The following is a 14,729-nucleotide window of genomic DNA, read 5'->3' as shown; positions in this document are numbered from 1 at the left end:
ATGGTATATTCACATAGCTTTACACACTGGCTCTTGCCCGCACATGCCAGTTTCCCCCACCCTCCATGTCATCTGCTCATCCATCCCCTCAAACAATGTCTCGTCATCCCCCCCCCCCCCCCTGGGTTGTTGCTGCTGCTGCTGACTGACATTCCTCTAACGCTCTGCGAGATAGTCTAGGAACGGTTGCCACCGCCTGTAGAACCCCTGCGCAGACCCTCTCAAGGCAAACTTAATCCTCTCCAGCTTTATGAACTCAGCCATGTCGTTTATCCAGGCCTCCAGGCTAGGGGGCTTCGCCTCCTTCCACATTAGCAAGATCCTTCGCCGGGCTACTAGGGACGCAAAGGCCAGAATTCCGGCCTCTTTCGCCTCCTGCACTCCCGGCTCATCCACGACTCTGAATATTGCTAGCCCCCAGCTTGGCTTGACCCGGACTTTCACCACCTGAGATATTGCTCCCGCCACTCCTCTCCAGAACCCCTCCAGTGCCGGGCATGACCAAAACATATGGACATGGTTCGCCGGGCTCCCTGAGCACCTTCCACATCTGTCCTCTACCCCAAAGAACCTACTCAACCTCGCCATCGTCAAATGTGCTCTGTGAACCACCTTAAATTGTATCAGGCTGAGCCTGGCACATGAGGAGGAGGTATTAATCCTACCCAGGGCATCAGCCCACAGCCCTTCCTCGATCTCCTCCCCCAGCTCCTCCTCCCATTTACCCTTCAACTCTTCTACTAGCGCTTCCCCCTCGTCTTTCATCTCTTGGTGTATTTCCGACACCTTGCCCTCCCCGACCCATACCTCGAGATCACCCTATCTTGAACTTCTTTTGCCGGGAGCAACGGGAATTCCCTCACCTGTTGCCTCACAAAAGCCCTCACCTGCATGTATCTAAATGCATTTCCCAGGGGTAACTCAAACTTCTCCTCCAGTGCCCCTAGGCTCGCAAATGTCCTGTCAATGAACAGGTCCCCCATTCTTCTAATCCCTGCCCGATGCCAGCCCTGGAACTTCTAATCCATCTTCCCCGGGACAAACGGTGGTTACCCCTGATCGGGGACCACACCGATGCTCCCATTGCACCCCTATGCCATCTCCACTGGCTCCAGATCCTTAGCGTTGCCGCCACCACCGGGCTCGTGGTATACTTTGTCGGTGAGAGCGGCAGCGGTGCCGTCACCAACGCCCCCAGGCTCGTTCCTTTACAGGACGCCATCTCCATCCTCTTCCATGCCGCCCCCTCTCCCTCCATAACCCACTTGCGGATCATCGCCACGTTTGCTGCCCAGTAGTAGCTCCCTAGGTTTGGCAGAGCCAACCCTCCTCGGTCCTTATTGCGTTCCAGGAACCCTCTCCTTACCCTCGGGGTCTTATTTGCCCACACAAACCCCATAATACTCCTACCTACTCTCTTGAAAAAGCCCTTGGTGATCATGATGGGAAGGCACCTAAACACAAACAAAAACGTCGGAAGGACCACCATTTTTACCGACTGCACTCTACCCGCCAACGAGAGCGGTAACATGCCCCATCTTTTGAAGTCCACATCCATTTGCTCCACCAACCTCGTCAAATTCAGTTTATGTAGGGGCCCCCCAACTCCTGGCTATCTGGATCCCCAGATACCGAAAGCTCCCCTCCGCCCTCCTCAGCGGTAGGTCCCCTATCCCTCTTTCTTGGTCCCCTGCCTGTAATACAAAAGGCTCACTCTTCCCTACATTGATAGCCCGAGAACTCCCCAAACTCCCTCAGAGTCTGCATGACCTCCACCATCCCCTCCATTGGGTCCGCCACGTACAGCAGCAGGTCATCCGCGTATAGCGACACCCGATGCTCTTCTCCCCTGCGGACCACCCCCCTCCATTTATTAGACTCCCTCAGTGATATGGCCAAGGGTTCGATCGCCAATGCAAACAACAGGGGGGGGCAGGGGCACCCCTGCCTCATTCCTCGGTACAGCCGAAAGTACTCCGACCTCCGCCGGTTCGTCACCACACTCGCCACCGGGGCGCTGTAAAGGAGCTTAACCCAGCTGATAAACCCTCCCCCGAACCCAAACCTACGCAACACCTCCCAGAGGTACTCCCACTCTACTCGGTCAAAGGCTTTTTCCGCGTCCATAGCTGCCACTATCTCCGCCTCTGCCTCCTCCGATGTCATCATTATCACGTTTAAGAGCCGCCGCACATTGGTATTTAATTGCCTGCCCTTTACGAATCCCGTCTGATCCTCATGAATCACCCCCGGGACACAGTCCTCAATCCTTGTGGCCAGCACTTTTGCCAATAACTTAGCGTCCACATTGAGGAGCGAAATCGGCCTGTACGATCCACATTGCAGTGGGTCCTTGTCTCGCTTCAGAATCAAGGAAATTGTCGCCTCCGACATTGTCGGGGGCATGGTCCCCTCCTCTTTTGCCTCGTTAAAGGTCCTCACTAGTAGCCGGGCCAACAGGTCCACATACTTTCTATAGAACTCCACCGGGAACCCGTCCGGCCCTGGGGCCTTCCCCGCCTGCATACTCCCCAAACCCTTACTCGGCTCCTCCAACCCGATTGGTGCCCCCAAACCAGCCGCCTCTTGCTCCTCCACCCTCGGGAACCTCAGTTGGTCCAGGAATCGTCTCATCCCCTCTTCCCCCCCCTGGGGGCTGGGATCTGTACAGCTCTTCATAGAAGGCCTTGAATACCTTGTTTATTTCCGTTGCACTCTGAACCGTGGCTCCCCTTCCATCTTTGATTCCCCCTATTTCCCGCGCTGCCGACCTCTTACGGAGCTGGTGTGCCAGCATCTGACTAGCCTTTTCCCCGTACTCGTAGGTCGCCCCCTGCGCCTTCCTCCACTGTGCCTCCGCCTTCCCCGTGGTCAACAGGTCAAGCTCCGTCTGGAGCTGTCGCCTTTCCCCAAGTAATCTTTCCTCCGGGTCCTCTGCGTATCTCCTGTCCACTCGCAAAATCTCCCCCACTAACCTCTCCCTTTCCATGCCCTCTGTCTTCTCCCTATGAGCCCTGATGGAGATTAGCTCTCCCCTGATCACCGCCTTCAACGCCTCCCATACCACCCCCACTCGCACCGCCCCGTTGTCATTGGCCTCCAAGTACCTTTCGATACACCCCCTCACCTTCCCACACACCACCTCATCTGCCAGCAGTCCCACGTCCAGCCACTACAGCGGGCGTTGGTCCCTCTCCTCTCCCAACTCCAGTTCCACCCAGTGCGGGGCATGGTCCGAAACGGCTATGGCCGAATACTCCGTCCCCTCCACCCTCTGGATGAGCGCCCTGCCCAGCACAAAGAAGTCTATCCGGGAGCAGGCTTTGTGCACGTGGGAGAAGAAAGAAAATTCCCTGGCCTGCGGTCTTGCAAACCTCCATGGGTCCACTCCCCCCATCTGATCCATAAACCCCCTGAGCGCCTTGGCCGCCGCCGGCCTCTTTCAATCCTTGATCTGGAGCGGTCCAGTGCTGGGTCCAGCACTGTGTTGAAGTCCCCTCCCATTATCAGTCCTCCTACCTCCAGGTCCGGAATGTGCCCCAACATGCGCTTCATGAATCCAGCATCATCCCAGTTCGGGGCGTATACATTTACTAACACCACCCATGTCCCTTGCAACCTACCACTCACCATCACATATCTCCCTCCATTATCCGCTACAATAGTCTTGGCCTCAAATGACACATGCTTTCTCAACCCCGCCGACTAGCCATCTCTTTTTCTGGGCCAATCCCGTGTCTGCGTCTCCCTCACCCTCCAGTCCCCCAGCCGGGGGACCTCCGTCCCGACCACCTCTTCTGTGTCCCATTCCCTTTCGGCCAGTGCAGTAGCAATCCTCCCTCCACCCCCCTTCCCTCCCTCCCCTACCCCCGCTAGATCCCTGTCTAGCTTTTTTGCTCCCCCATATCACTCCCGTAAGTCTGCTGACCCCGGCTTCCCCCACCATCCCTTTGACCCCCCCCCCCCCCCCCGTGTGGGAGTCTCCCAATCACTATACGTTCCTTCGTTCCCCTTCCCGCCTTTCTTCCCGCGCGCGGGAAAAGAACCCCGCGCTTTCCAAAGCCTGCCCCGCCCACTCTGGCGCAGCTCCTGTCGCGGCCTTGTCTCTCTCCCCCAGCCCATATAACATTTCCTGCGCGTGATTGACCCCCCTATATACAACAACCATCACACATCAAACCTCAAACATCCCCCCCACCCTCACAAACCCTCAATTAGAGTCCAACTTTTCAGTTAGTATAAAGGTCCACGCCTCTTCGGGCGTTTCGAAGTAGTGGTGTTGGCCATTATGTGTAACCCACAGTCGCGCTGGCTGCAACATTCCAAATTTCACTCCTTTCCGATGCAGCACCGCTTTGGCCCGGTTGAAACCCTCTCTCCGCTTAGCGACCTCCGAGCTCCAGTCCGGGTATATTCTGATCTCTGCATTGTCCCACTTGCTGCTCCGCTCCTTCTTGGCCCATTTCAGGACCCTCTCTCTGTCTGTGAACCGGTGAAATCTCACCACCATCGCCCTTGGCGGCTCGTTTGCCTTGGGCTTCCTCGCCAGCACCCGGTGCGCCCCTTCCAGCTCCAGCAACCTCGGGGGGGGCCTCCGCGCCCATCAGCGCCCCGATCATTGTGCCCGCATATGCCGCGGCATCGGCCCCCTCCACTCCTTCTGGGAGACCCAGGATCCTCAGATTATTTCTCCTCGACCTGTTCTCCAGGTCTTCGAGTCTTCCCGCCCACGTCTTGTGTAGCGCCTCGTGCCGCTCCACTCTCACCGCCAGGCCCAAGAGCTCATTCTCACTCACTTTTTTCCTGGATCTTCACCTCGTGGGCTTTCTGGGTTGCCCCAAGTCCTTCAATTATTGCCAACATAGGCGCCACCATCTCCTTACGCAGCTCCTCGAAGCAGCGCTTGATGAATTCCTGCATCTCCTCTTTGTCCGCGGCCGCCGCCATTTTGCTTATTTTCCCCCTCTTCTCCCGCTGCTCCAATGCCACTTTTTTGGCCGTTTCGCTGCGGGTCCGGTCCATACAGGTTAGTAGGGGACCTCTCTCCTCTCTTCCCCACGGGTTGGCTGTTAAAAAAATTCCGTTGGGGCTCCTTTAGTGAGCCCGAAAGTCCGTGTCCGCATAGCCGCAACCGCAACCCTTGATTCCCTTACTGATTAAAGATCTGTCTATCTCTGCCTTGAGCATACCTAATGACCCAGTCTCTACAGCTCTCTGCAGTAAAGAATTCTACCGATTCACTACCCTCTTGAGAGAAGAGGTTCCTCATCATCTCTGTCTTAAATGGGTGACCCCTTACTCTGAGATTATGTCCTCTGGTCCTAGACTCTCCCACAAGGGAGAAACAACCACTCAGAATCTATCCTGTCAAGCCTCCTGAGAATCCTATCTATCTCAATAAGGTCACCTCTCATTGTGCTTGCCTGTCATTACAGGTCCTCCAGCAGTTGTTAGATAGTTGTCCTCTGGAAGATTGAGATAAAATGTCCCTTGGTGGTATTCATCAAGAATGACTTTTAAAAAAAAAAAAAAAATTTATTCTCCTTTTTCACATTTTCTCCCAAATTTATACCCGCCAACCATAAACAATAATTAGTAACGAATGCAATGTCAGTCCCCATATCATTAACAACGATCCCATCCTCCCACCAAACCCCCAAACAGCATCCCGCATGTTAACATAAACAAATGACAAAAAGGAATCAGGAAACATCCATTGTCACCATTAACACACACAGTCAGTCAGTCAGGCCCCCCAATGTAATCCAATTCTCGAAGGTGCACAATGAATAACGCTCATGAATTGTAGATCTGTCCCCTCAGTTCAAATTTGACCTTCTCAAGAGTCAAGAGTTCCAGCAGGTCCCCCACCCCATCAGGGCACAGGGTGGAGAGGTTGATCTCCATCCCAACAGGATCCGCCTTCGGGTGATCAACGAGGCGAAGGCTACAACATCTGCCTCCGCATCCATTTCCAGCCCCGACTGGTCCGACACCCGGAATATGGCCTCCCGAGGGCCAGGGTCCAGTTTCATGTGCACCACTTTAGAGATTACCCTAAAAACCTCCTTTGACAGGCCTCACTCTGGCCCGTAGGTTGTATGTTCGACAATCGTGCTCTAGAAGATGTGCAAATGGATTGAACGTACCTACGGTGTGAACTGTGGTGTAATCGTCCAGAAGTCAGTGTTAGGACTCCGAGATGACGACAACTTGAGAGAGATAATGGAGCGTGCCTTGCACTCCTGAATAGCAAGGAGACACTCCTTTTGTTGCGAGAGAGATGAGAAAGTAGAGATAAAGGTAGAAAGGAAAAAAGATTTCAAGGGGGAAAAAAATGACGGTTTATATAGCACCTTTCGTGACTTCAGGATGTCACAGCGCCTTGCAGTCAATATTGAACTTTTGAAGCGTAGTCACCATTATAGTGCAGGAAATGTGGCGACCAATTTTTACACCGCAAGATCCCACAAATAGCAATATGATAATGACTAAATAATCTTTCTTTCTTTTTGTGATGTCAATTGAAGGAAAAATATTGGCCTGGCCACTGGGCAGAACTCCCTTGCTGCTCTTTGAAATTGTGCCTCTAGATTTTTTATGTTCACTTGAGAGGGCAGATGAGAGAGCATAGGGCGTAATGTCGCATGTTTTTAAACATTTGTTCATGGGGTCTGAGTGTTGCTGGCTAGGCCCAGGTTTGTTGGCCGTCGCTGATTGCCCTTGAGAAAGTGGTGGTCAGTTGCTTCTTGAAGTGCTGCAGTCCATGTGGTGTAGGTACACCCACAGTGCTGTTGGGGAGAGAGTTCCAGGACTTTGACCCAGCGACAGTCAAGGAACGGTGAGGTAATTCCAAGTCAGAATTGTGATTGGCCTGGAGAGGAACTTGCAGGTGGTGGTGTTCCCATGTATCTGCTGCCTTTACCCTTCTAGGTGGTTTGGAAGGTGTCGTTGAAGGAGCATTAATGAGTTGCTGCAGTGCTCCTTGTGGATGATACACACTGCTACCACTGTTTCGACGTTGGTGGTGAAAGACCGCATACATAACGTTGGATTGGACGGACTGCCAATCAAGTTAGCTGCTTTGTCCTGGATAGTGCCAAGCTTCTTGAATGTTGTTGGAGCTGCGTTCATCCAGGAAAGTGGAGAGTATTCCATCACACTCCTGACTTGTGCCTTGTAAATGGTGGATAGGTTTTGGGCATTTAGGAGGTGAATTACTTGCTTCAGAATTCCCAGCCTCTGACCTGCTTTTGTAGCAACAGTACTTGCATCATTTAAAATAAATACATTTAGAGTACCCAATTATGTTTTTTCCCAATTTTAGGGGCAATTTAGCGTGGTTGATCCACCTAACCTGCACATCTTTGGGTTGTGGGGGTGAAACCCACGCAGATATGGAGAGAATGTGCAAACTCCACGCGGACAGTGACCCGGGATTCGAACCCGGGTCCTCAGCGCTGCAGTCCCAGTGCTAACCACTGTGCCACACGTGGCCCCCCCCCCCAGTATTTGCATCATTGATCTAGTTCAGTTTCTGTTCAATGGTAACCCCCAAAATGGCCCAGAGGTAGCACCTCTGACAGTGCAGCGTTGAGTTTTGTATCCTAGTCTGGCAATGGGACAACATTCTGACTGAGTTGCGAATGCTACCAACTGAACCATGACTGATGCAACAAAGTGCTCACTTGTCTGAGATTCTTCATTGATTAATTTTCTTCCTGTCTGAATAATGCATCAGTGGGAGATCTATTACCAAACTGTGGTTCATGGTAAACCTAGAAATGGAATGTGTATGATTGACTTGAGCATCAATAAACTTTCTGCTCCCCAATCTGATGAGGAAGGGCACATTCATTTTCTATCTAAGATCTCACATATCTGCATCCTAAAACCAATGAATTTGTTGGCAATTTCTCCTTGATTTACCACTGGTATAAATCAGGATAGTCCGTGCACTGATTCTCGCCAGTTAGCCATTTATAATGCTGAAAATTTGAGATTGCGGCAGTATAGGCAGCAAATGAACAAGATAACTCAACAAGTTGGAGGTTGTATGTAGAACAATGGTATAGAATGATGGGCCATTTGATTGATTAATTTCCAGACGCCTCTGCAGTTCAGTCCCTTTAACTGGGCATTTTAGCTGCTCTTTGGATTGCTACATAAAATCCATAAAATGGAGATCAAAGATAGATGTCCCTTTCATGATGGGAGATTACTTACCTTTTCAACAAAAAGGATGGGGAGTGCTTTGAACTGACAGTGATGTCGTTTTTACCTCTACTGCAATCCTTGGCTCATTGATCCAGCAGCTGTTATAAGGTGACATGGTTTCGAGCCAATTCACAGAGATACCATAATAGCATTCGGAGCGTATATTGATTTGAAATGACCGACAGTCTGGGGTACTTAATTTTAGATTGTGATGGTTTTGAGATGCAATCACCTGTACTTCTCCTTTACAGCAAGCATCATTCATTCATTGCTCGCCCTGAAGGAGCGCACAAACTTGCACTATGACTATATATTGACGAGCTCCTTCTGTAATGGGCCCTTGGGATGCTCCTTTCGTGTCTCGGAATCGATTCCACATCAGTGGGCCAACTGTGACTGAGTCACAGTTGGTGATTTTTATTTTCATCAAATCCTGCAGCACAAGAGGAGACCATTCAGCCTGCCATGCTAGTATCTCTTTGGAAGATGTATCCAATTGGTCCCATTTCCTGTACCCTTTCTCCATCGTTTCTGGCTTCCAGGTTGTCCTTGCTGTGCGTCATTGGCCCCGCAATCTGGAAGCTGTAGGCAGGATTTATATATGCCTCCCTGCACAGTGACGTAAAAATAATATATCCTCTTTAACTGGGTCTCGAAAACTCCGAAGGCTGTGGTTCTGACTCATTTTACCCTAAAATAAGGCTGCCCATCACTGACTGGGAATTACAGGATTAAATTTAATTATCATTAGGTTGCAGCATCTGTTACAAACCAGTAAATATGTGGGAAAAGTTAGTTTCCTGACCCGCCGTTTGTCCTCTCCAGCATGGGGTTGTAGCACTACTTCCTTTATGATTCAGGACCGAGTATTAAGATAGAGCATGCTCAAGTGTTGCTGGAATGCATCCATCCCATGCTACTGACATATTTGGTGTTTTTGTTATTTTGGGTACCAGGGCTGCCTTTGTCATATTTATGCTTTACTTTTGAAACAGACTGGATGATCTTGTAGAAGAAACAAAGGCTGGTTCACAGAACAACACTTCCAGCAAACAGGTTGAATGGAACAAGCAACAGGAACAGTTAGGCGAATTGGTCAACCTCAATTTGATCCAACCTCCTCCTATTGTAAGTATTAACAATCAAGTCTACCTGTGTGACTGCTATTGCTCAATGTATTGGATGTCAAAACAAATATCTCTTGATAAATTATATTGTGTGGTTAGAGGCAGCAATCTTGAACGAAGATCGGCCATGAAACCAGCGTTATCGGCAGTAATAATAATCGTTATTGTCACAAGTAGGCTTGCATTAACACTGCAATTAAGTTACTGCGAAAAGCCCCCTAGTCGCCACATTCCGGCGCCTGTTCGGGTACATAGAGGGAGAATTCAGAATGTCCAAATTACCTAACAGCGCGTCTTTCGGGACTTGTGGGAGGAAACTGGAGCACCCGGAGGAAACCCACGCAGACACGGGGAGAACGTGCAGACAGTGACCCAAGTTGGGAATCGAACCTGGGACCCAGGAGCTGTCAAGCAACAGTGCTAACCACTGTGCTACCCTGCCGCCCATGAGATGTGAGGGATTCTTTTGTTAATTTTGTTTAAAAATTCCACATTTGATTGTGGATAGGATCGATCTGCAGCAGTATCAAAAAATATTGCCTTTAGTTTTTGAACAATTTCATATCCCTGGATCTGGCTAAACAGATTAAGATGATTGAATGAGGGCAGCATGGTGGCACAGTGGGTTAGCCCTGCTGCCTCATGGCGCCGAGGTCCCAGGTTCGATCCCGGCTCTGGGTCACTGTCCGTGTGGAGTTTGCACATTCTCCCCGTGTTTCATAGAATTTACAGTGCAGAAGGAGGCCATTCGGCCCATCGAGTCTGCTCCGGCTCTTGGAAAGAGCACCCTACCCAAGGTCCACACCTCCACCCTATCCCTATAACCCAGTAACCCCACCCAACACTAAGGGCAATTTTGGACACTAAGGACAATTTATCATGGCAAATCCACCTAACCTGCACATCTTTGGACTGTGGGAGGAAACCGGAGCACCCGGAGGAAACCCACGCACACACGGGGAGGATGTGCAGACTCCGCACAGACAGTGACCCAAGCCGGAATCGAACCTGGGACCCTGGAGCTGTGAAGCAATTGTGCTATCCACAATGCTACCGTGCTGCCTGTGTTGCGTGGGTTTCGCCCCCACAACCCAAAAGATGAGCAGGATAGGTGGATTGGCCAGGCTAAATTGCCCCTTAATTGGAAAAAAAAATAATTGGGTACTCTAAATTTAAAAAAAAGATGATTGAATGATGCAGCACAAAAAGGGCTGTGCCATAGTACTTGTGATCATAGAATCATAGATTTTAAAGTGCAGAAGGAGGCCATTCGGCCCATCGATTCTGCACCGGCCCTTGGAAAGAGCACCCTACCCAACCCATGCCATCACTCTAGCCCCGTAACCCAGTAACACCACCCAACCTTTTTGGACACTAAGGGCAATTTATCATGGCCAATCCACCTAACCTGCACATTTTTGGACTGTGGGAGGAAACCGGAGCACCCGGAGGAAACCCACGCACACACGGGGAGAACGTGCAGACTCCGCACAGACAGTGACCCAAGCCGGGAATCGAACCTGGGACCCTGGAGCTGTGAAGCAACTGTGCTAACCACTATGCTACTGTGCTGCCCTAGATGGCTCTTCCCACTTCCTTGCTGTTTCCCCAGTGCTCTACAAATTCATTCCTTTCATGTGCAATCAAGGCACCTTTTTTTTTTTTAGAAAACATTTTATTACGGCATTTGTGATTTTATAACTACAATTTCAAATGTAAACATAACTCGGTAAATAACACCCACCCCCAACCAGCAACCATACCCAGCCACGAGTAGAGTGAAAAGAAACGAGAATCATAGAGTATTACAGCACAAAAGGAGGCCATTTGAGATTGTATTGACACTCTCAAAGAGGAATCCATTCAATCATCCTACTCTTTTCTCATGTCCCTGGATTTTCTTTTCTTGTTTCGCTATCTACCCAGTTCCCTTTTGAATCTGCTCTGTCAGGCAGTACCTTCCAAACCCTAACCATTGTCCTGCTGTTCTTTGGCCTATCACCTTAAATCTGTGCTCTCTGGCTATTGGCCCCAGAGCCACTGGAAACCATTTCTCTTATTTGCTTTATCTCAACCCGGAGTCATTTTAAACACTTCCATCAAATCCCCTCTTAGTCTTCTATGTTCTGAGTAGAATAGCCCCAGCTTCTCTAGTCTTAACAGTGTGACAGTAATCCCTCGTATCCGGAAGAATTCTGGACGTTCTTTTCTGTAACCCCTCCATAACCCCTACACCCGTCCCGAAGTGAGGTGCCTAGAAATAAATGGGCACCGTGCAGATAGATGGTGTACGTCAATGGATCTTTTGAAAGTAAGAGGGAACGTGGCAGTAGTTGCAACGGCAACAGGGATTTGGGGTGCATTGAATGTAAAAGCGCGGAATGTAGAATCTGTACAAGGCATTAGCTAGGCTATAGTCGCAGTTTTAGGTCCACCATTATAAGAAAGCTGTAAAGACCATTGCAAGGGCAAAGCCAAGGTTCTTCAGAATCGTAGGGACTAGAGATTGTAATCGTTAAAACGCCGCGAACAAGTGCAGAAAGTGATCAAAAAGGCTAATGGGTTGCTGGCCTTCAGATCTCGAGGGCTGGAGTATGAGGACGGACATGTCGTGCTCCAGCTTTACAAAACCCCACTTGGAGTCTTTGTGAGCAGATGTGGGCACCACACCGTAGGAAGGATATTTTAGCTTTTGAGGGAGTGCAATGTAGGTTTACATTAATGATAAATGGACTTCAGGGTTGAGTTATGAGGAAAAACTATGCTAAACTGAAACAATCCTAAAAACTAATTAATTGAGGCATACAAGATGATCAGAGGATTAGATAGGGTGGATGCCTTTTTCCTCGGATGGTGATGGCTAGTACGAGGGGACATAGCTTTAAATTGAGGGGAGATAGATATAGGACAGATGTCAGAGGTAGGTTCTTTACTCAGGGAGTAGTAAGGGCGTGGAATGCCCTGCCTGCAACAGTAGTGGACTCGCCAACACAAAGGGCATTCAAATGGTCATTGGATAGACATATGGACGATAAGGGAATAATGTAGATGGGCTTTAGAGTGGTTTCACAGGTCGGCGCAACATCGAGGGCCGAAGGGCCTGTACTGCGCTGTAATGTTCTATGTTCTAATTAGGCCTGTTTTCTCTCGAAGTCAGAAGGTTACGGGATGATTTTTAAAAAAATTTAGAGATCCCAATTCTTTTTTTCCAATTAAGGGGCAATTTAGCGTGGCCAATCCACCTACCCTGCACATCTTTTTGGGTTGTGGGGCTGAGACGCTCACAGACACGGGGAGAATGTGTAAACTCCACACGGACAGTGACCCAGAGCCAGGATCGAACCTGGGACCTTGGCGCCGTGAGACTGCAGGGCTAACCCACTGCGCCACCGTGCTGCCCTAGGGTAGATAAAGATAAACTGTTTCCATTGGTTGGAGATCCCAGATCTAGGTGGCATAGCCTAAAAATTAGCGCCAGACCATTCAGGAGAGATGTTACAAAACCCGCCTACACAAAAGAGTGGCAGAGGTTTGGAAATCGCTTCCACAAACTGCAATTGATGCTGGTTCAGTTGTTCATTTTAAATCTGAGATAGATACATTTTTGTTAGGCATAGGTATGAAGGGATATGGGCCAAAGGCAGGTGTATGGAGTTAGGCCACAGATCAGCCACAATCTCATTGAATGGCAGGACAGGCCCGAGGGGCTGAATGGCCTGCTCCTGCTCCTGTGTTCTTGTACATGGGGAAAAGATGGGCTTTTTAATAGAATACCCTTCAAGGCAGAGAGAAATCGAATAGAGGTGCCCAAAAGAGGGCAGCACGGTAGCATTGTGGATAGCACAATTGCTTCACAGCTCCAGGATCCCAGGTTCGATTCCGGTTTGGGTCACTGTCTGTGCGGAGTCTGTACGTCCTCCCCGTGTGTGCGTGGGTTTCCTCCGGGTGCTCCGGTTTCCTCCCACAGTCCAAAGATGTGCAGGTTAGGTGGATCGGCCGTGATAAATTGCCCTTAGTGTCCAACATTGCCCTTAGTGTTGGGTGGGGTTACTGGGTTGTGGGGATAGGGTGGAGGTGTGGACCTTGGGTAGGGTGCTCTTTCAAAGAGCCGGTGCAGACTCGATGGGCCGAATGGCCTCCTTCTGCACTGTAAATTCTATGCGATGTTAAAATAATGAACCTATTTGAAAGGGTAGACAGTGAAAGCTTCTTCCTGCTGGTTGGTGAAGTTTTAATTTGTGACTTTGGCTTGGATTTTTGCTGAAAGAATTGTTTATATACAGCGTGTGGAATGCTTCAACACAAATGGTAACTGAGACTAAAATGTAATTTTACACTCGGGTGTAGTAGCAGAGAGGTTTATGTTGTATGTTTCTGGTCTTGTAACCCAGAGGCCTGGACAAATAATCTGGAGACATAAGTTTCGATACTGCCAAGAGGCATTTAATTTCAATCGATTTAAATAACAAATTGTTTTAAAACACTAACGGCATTTAATAGTGAGCAGGAAACTACCAGATTGCTGTACAAACCCATCTGGTTCACTAAAGCCCTAGGTAGGAAATTGCAGTCTTACCCAGTAGCCAGCATTTGATTCCAGACACACAGCAATGTGGTTGACTCTTAACTGCCCTCTGAAAAGGCCCAACGGACCACTCTGTTATGATCAAGGAGGCGTAACTGCCACCTACCCAAGGGCAAATGGGGAAGGCAATAATTTACCAGCAGTGTCCAGATTCTGTGAGTGAGTTAAAAACAAAAATTGGTTTGTCTTCCGCGCTGTGATTTCTCTGTTCTTTTGTTGAATTCCACGTTCATATCTCTGTCTTTGTGTCTCTCTCTCTGTGTCTGGAGTACAGATTAGTGCTCAAACTTTCTGCTCTTTCTGCAGTATGTGGAACTGACTGGTGCAGGCACCCATAGGAGAGGAGGCAACCCCCGGTCGCAGAGCAGAGTACACGATGTGTCCTCTCAGAGGGACCGTTTGCGGATCCAGGACCGAGAGCTGTTGGAGATGTCTGATGCAGGGATGTGTCTCAGCATGCACCAGCCCTGGGCTTCGCTCCTTGTAAGTGGCATCAAGAGGTAAGTGGCACTTGATGCGCTTCACAAGATGTGAATATTCAATGTAGCATTTGATGAAGCTTGACCGTGACATTGCCACTTAGTGATATGAAAATAACTCTGAGGAGGCAGAGAGGATTTAAATTTGATGGGATTTTCCAGACTCTCAAAAGGCAAGACTGCTTCCATTGAAGTATGACTTGCCACGTAATCCAATAGCCGCAAACGGACTGCCAACTCAGGCCATTTCTCCTGGAGTCCTTTTCCCGTGTGGCCCTTCTTCTGAGTCTGTTTTTGCACCTAAATGCTCTGGCTGATGGA

The 14,729-nt window shown here is 49.6% G+C and overlaps 1 protein-coding gene across 1 annotated transcript in view; it reads left to right on the top strand.

Moving 5' to 3' along the window:
- Nucleotides 1-14,729, top strand: part of trip4 (thyroid hormone receptor interactor 4) — a 139,662-nt gene that overhangs the window by 34,634 nt on the left and 90,299 nt on the right. Inside the window, exons 8-9 of the mRNA XM_072493034.1 lie at nucleotides 9,213-9,345; nucleotides 14,236-14,429. Coding sequence (XP_072349135.1) covers nucleotides 9,213-9,345; nucleotides 14,236-14,429 — 327 coding nt within the window. The remainder of the gene's footprint in view (nucleotides 1-9,212; nucleotides 9,346-14,235; nucleotides 14,430-14,729) is intronic.

This window comes from Scyliorhinus torazame, chromosome 30 (assembly GCF_047496885.1).
Source record: "Scyliorhinus torazame isolate Kashiwa2021f chromosome 30, sScyTor2.1, whole genome shotgun sequence".
Taxonomy (NCBI): Eukaryota; Metazoa; Chordata; class Chondrichthyes; order Carcharhiniformes; family Scyliorhinidae; genus Scyliorhinus; species Scyliorhinus torazame.
The sequence above is the reverse complement of the archived record's forward strand: the minus strand, read 5'-3'. Positions and strand labels throughout refer to the sequence as shown.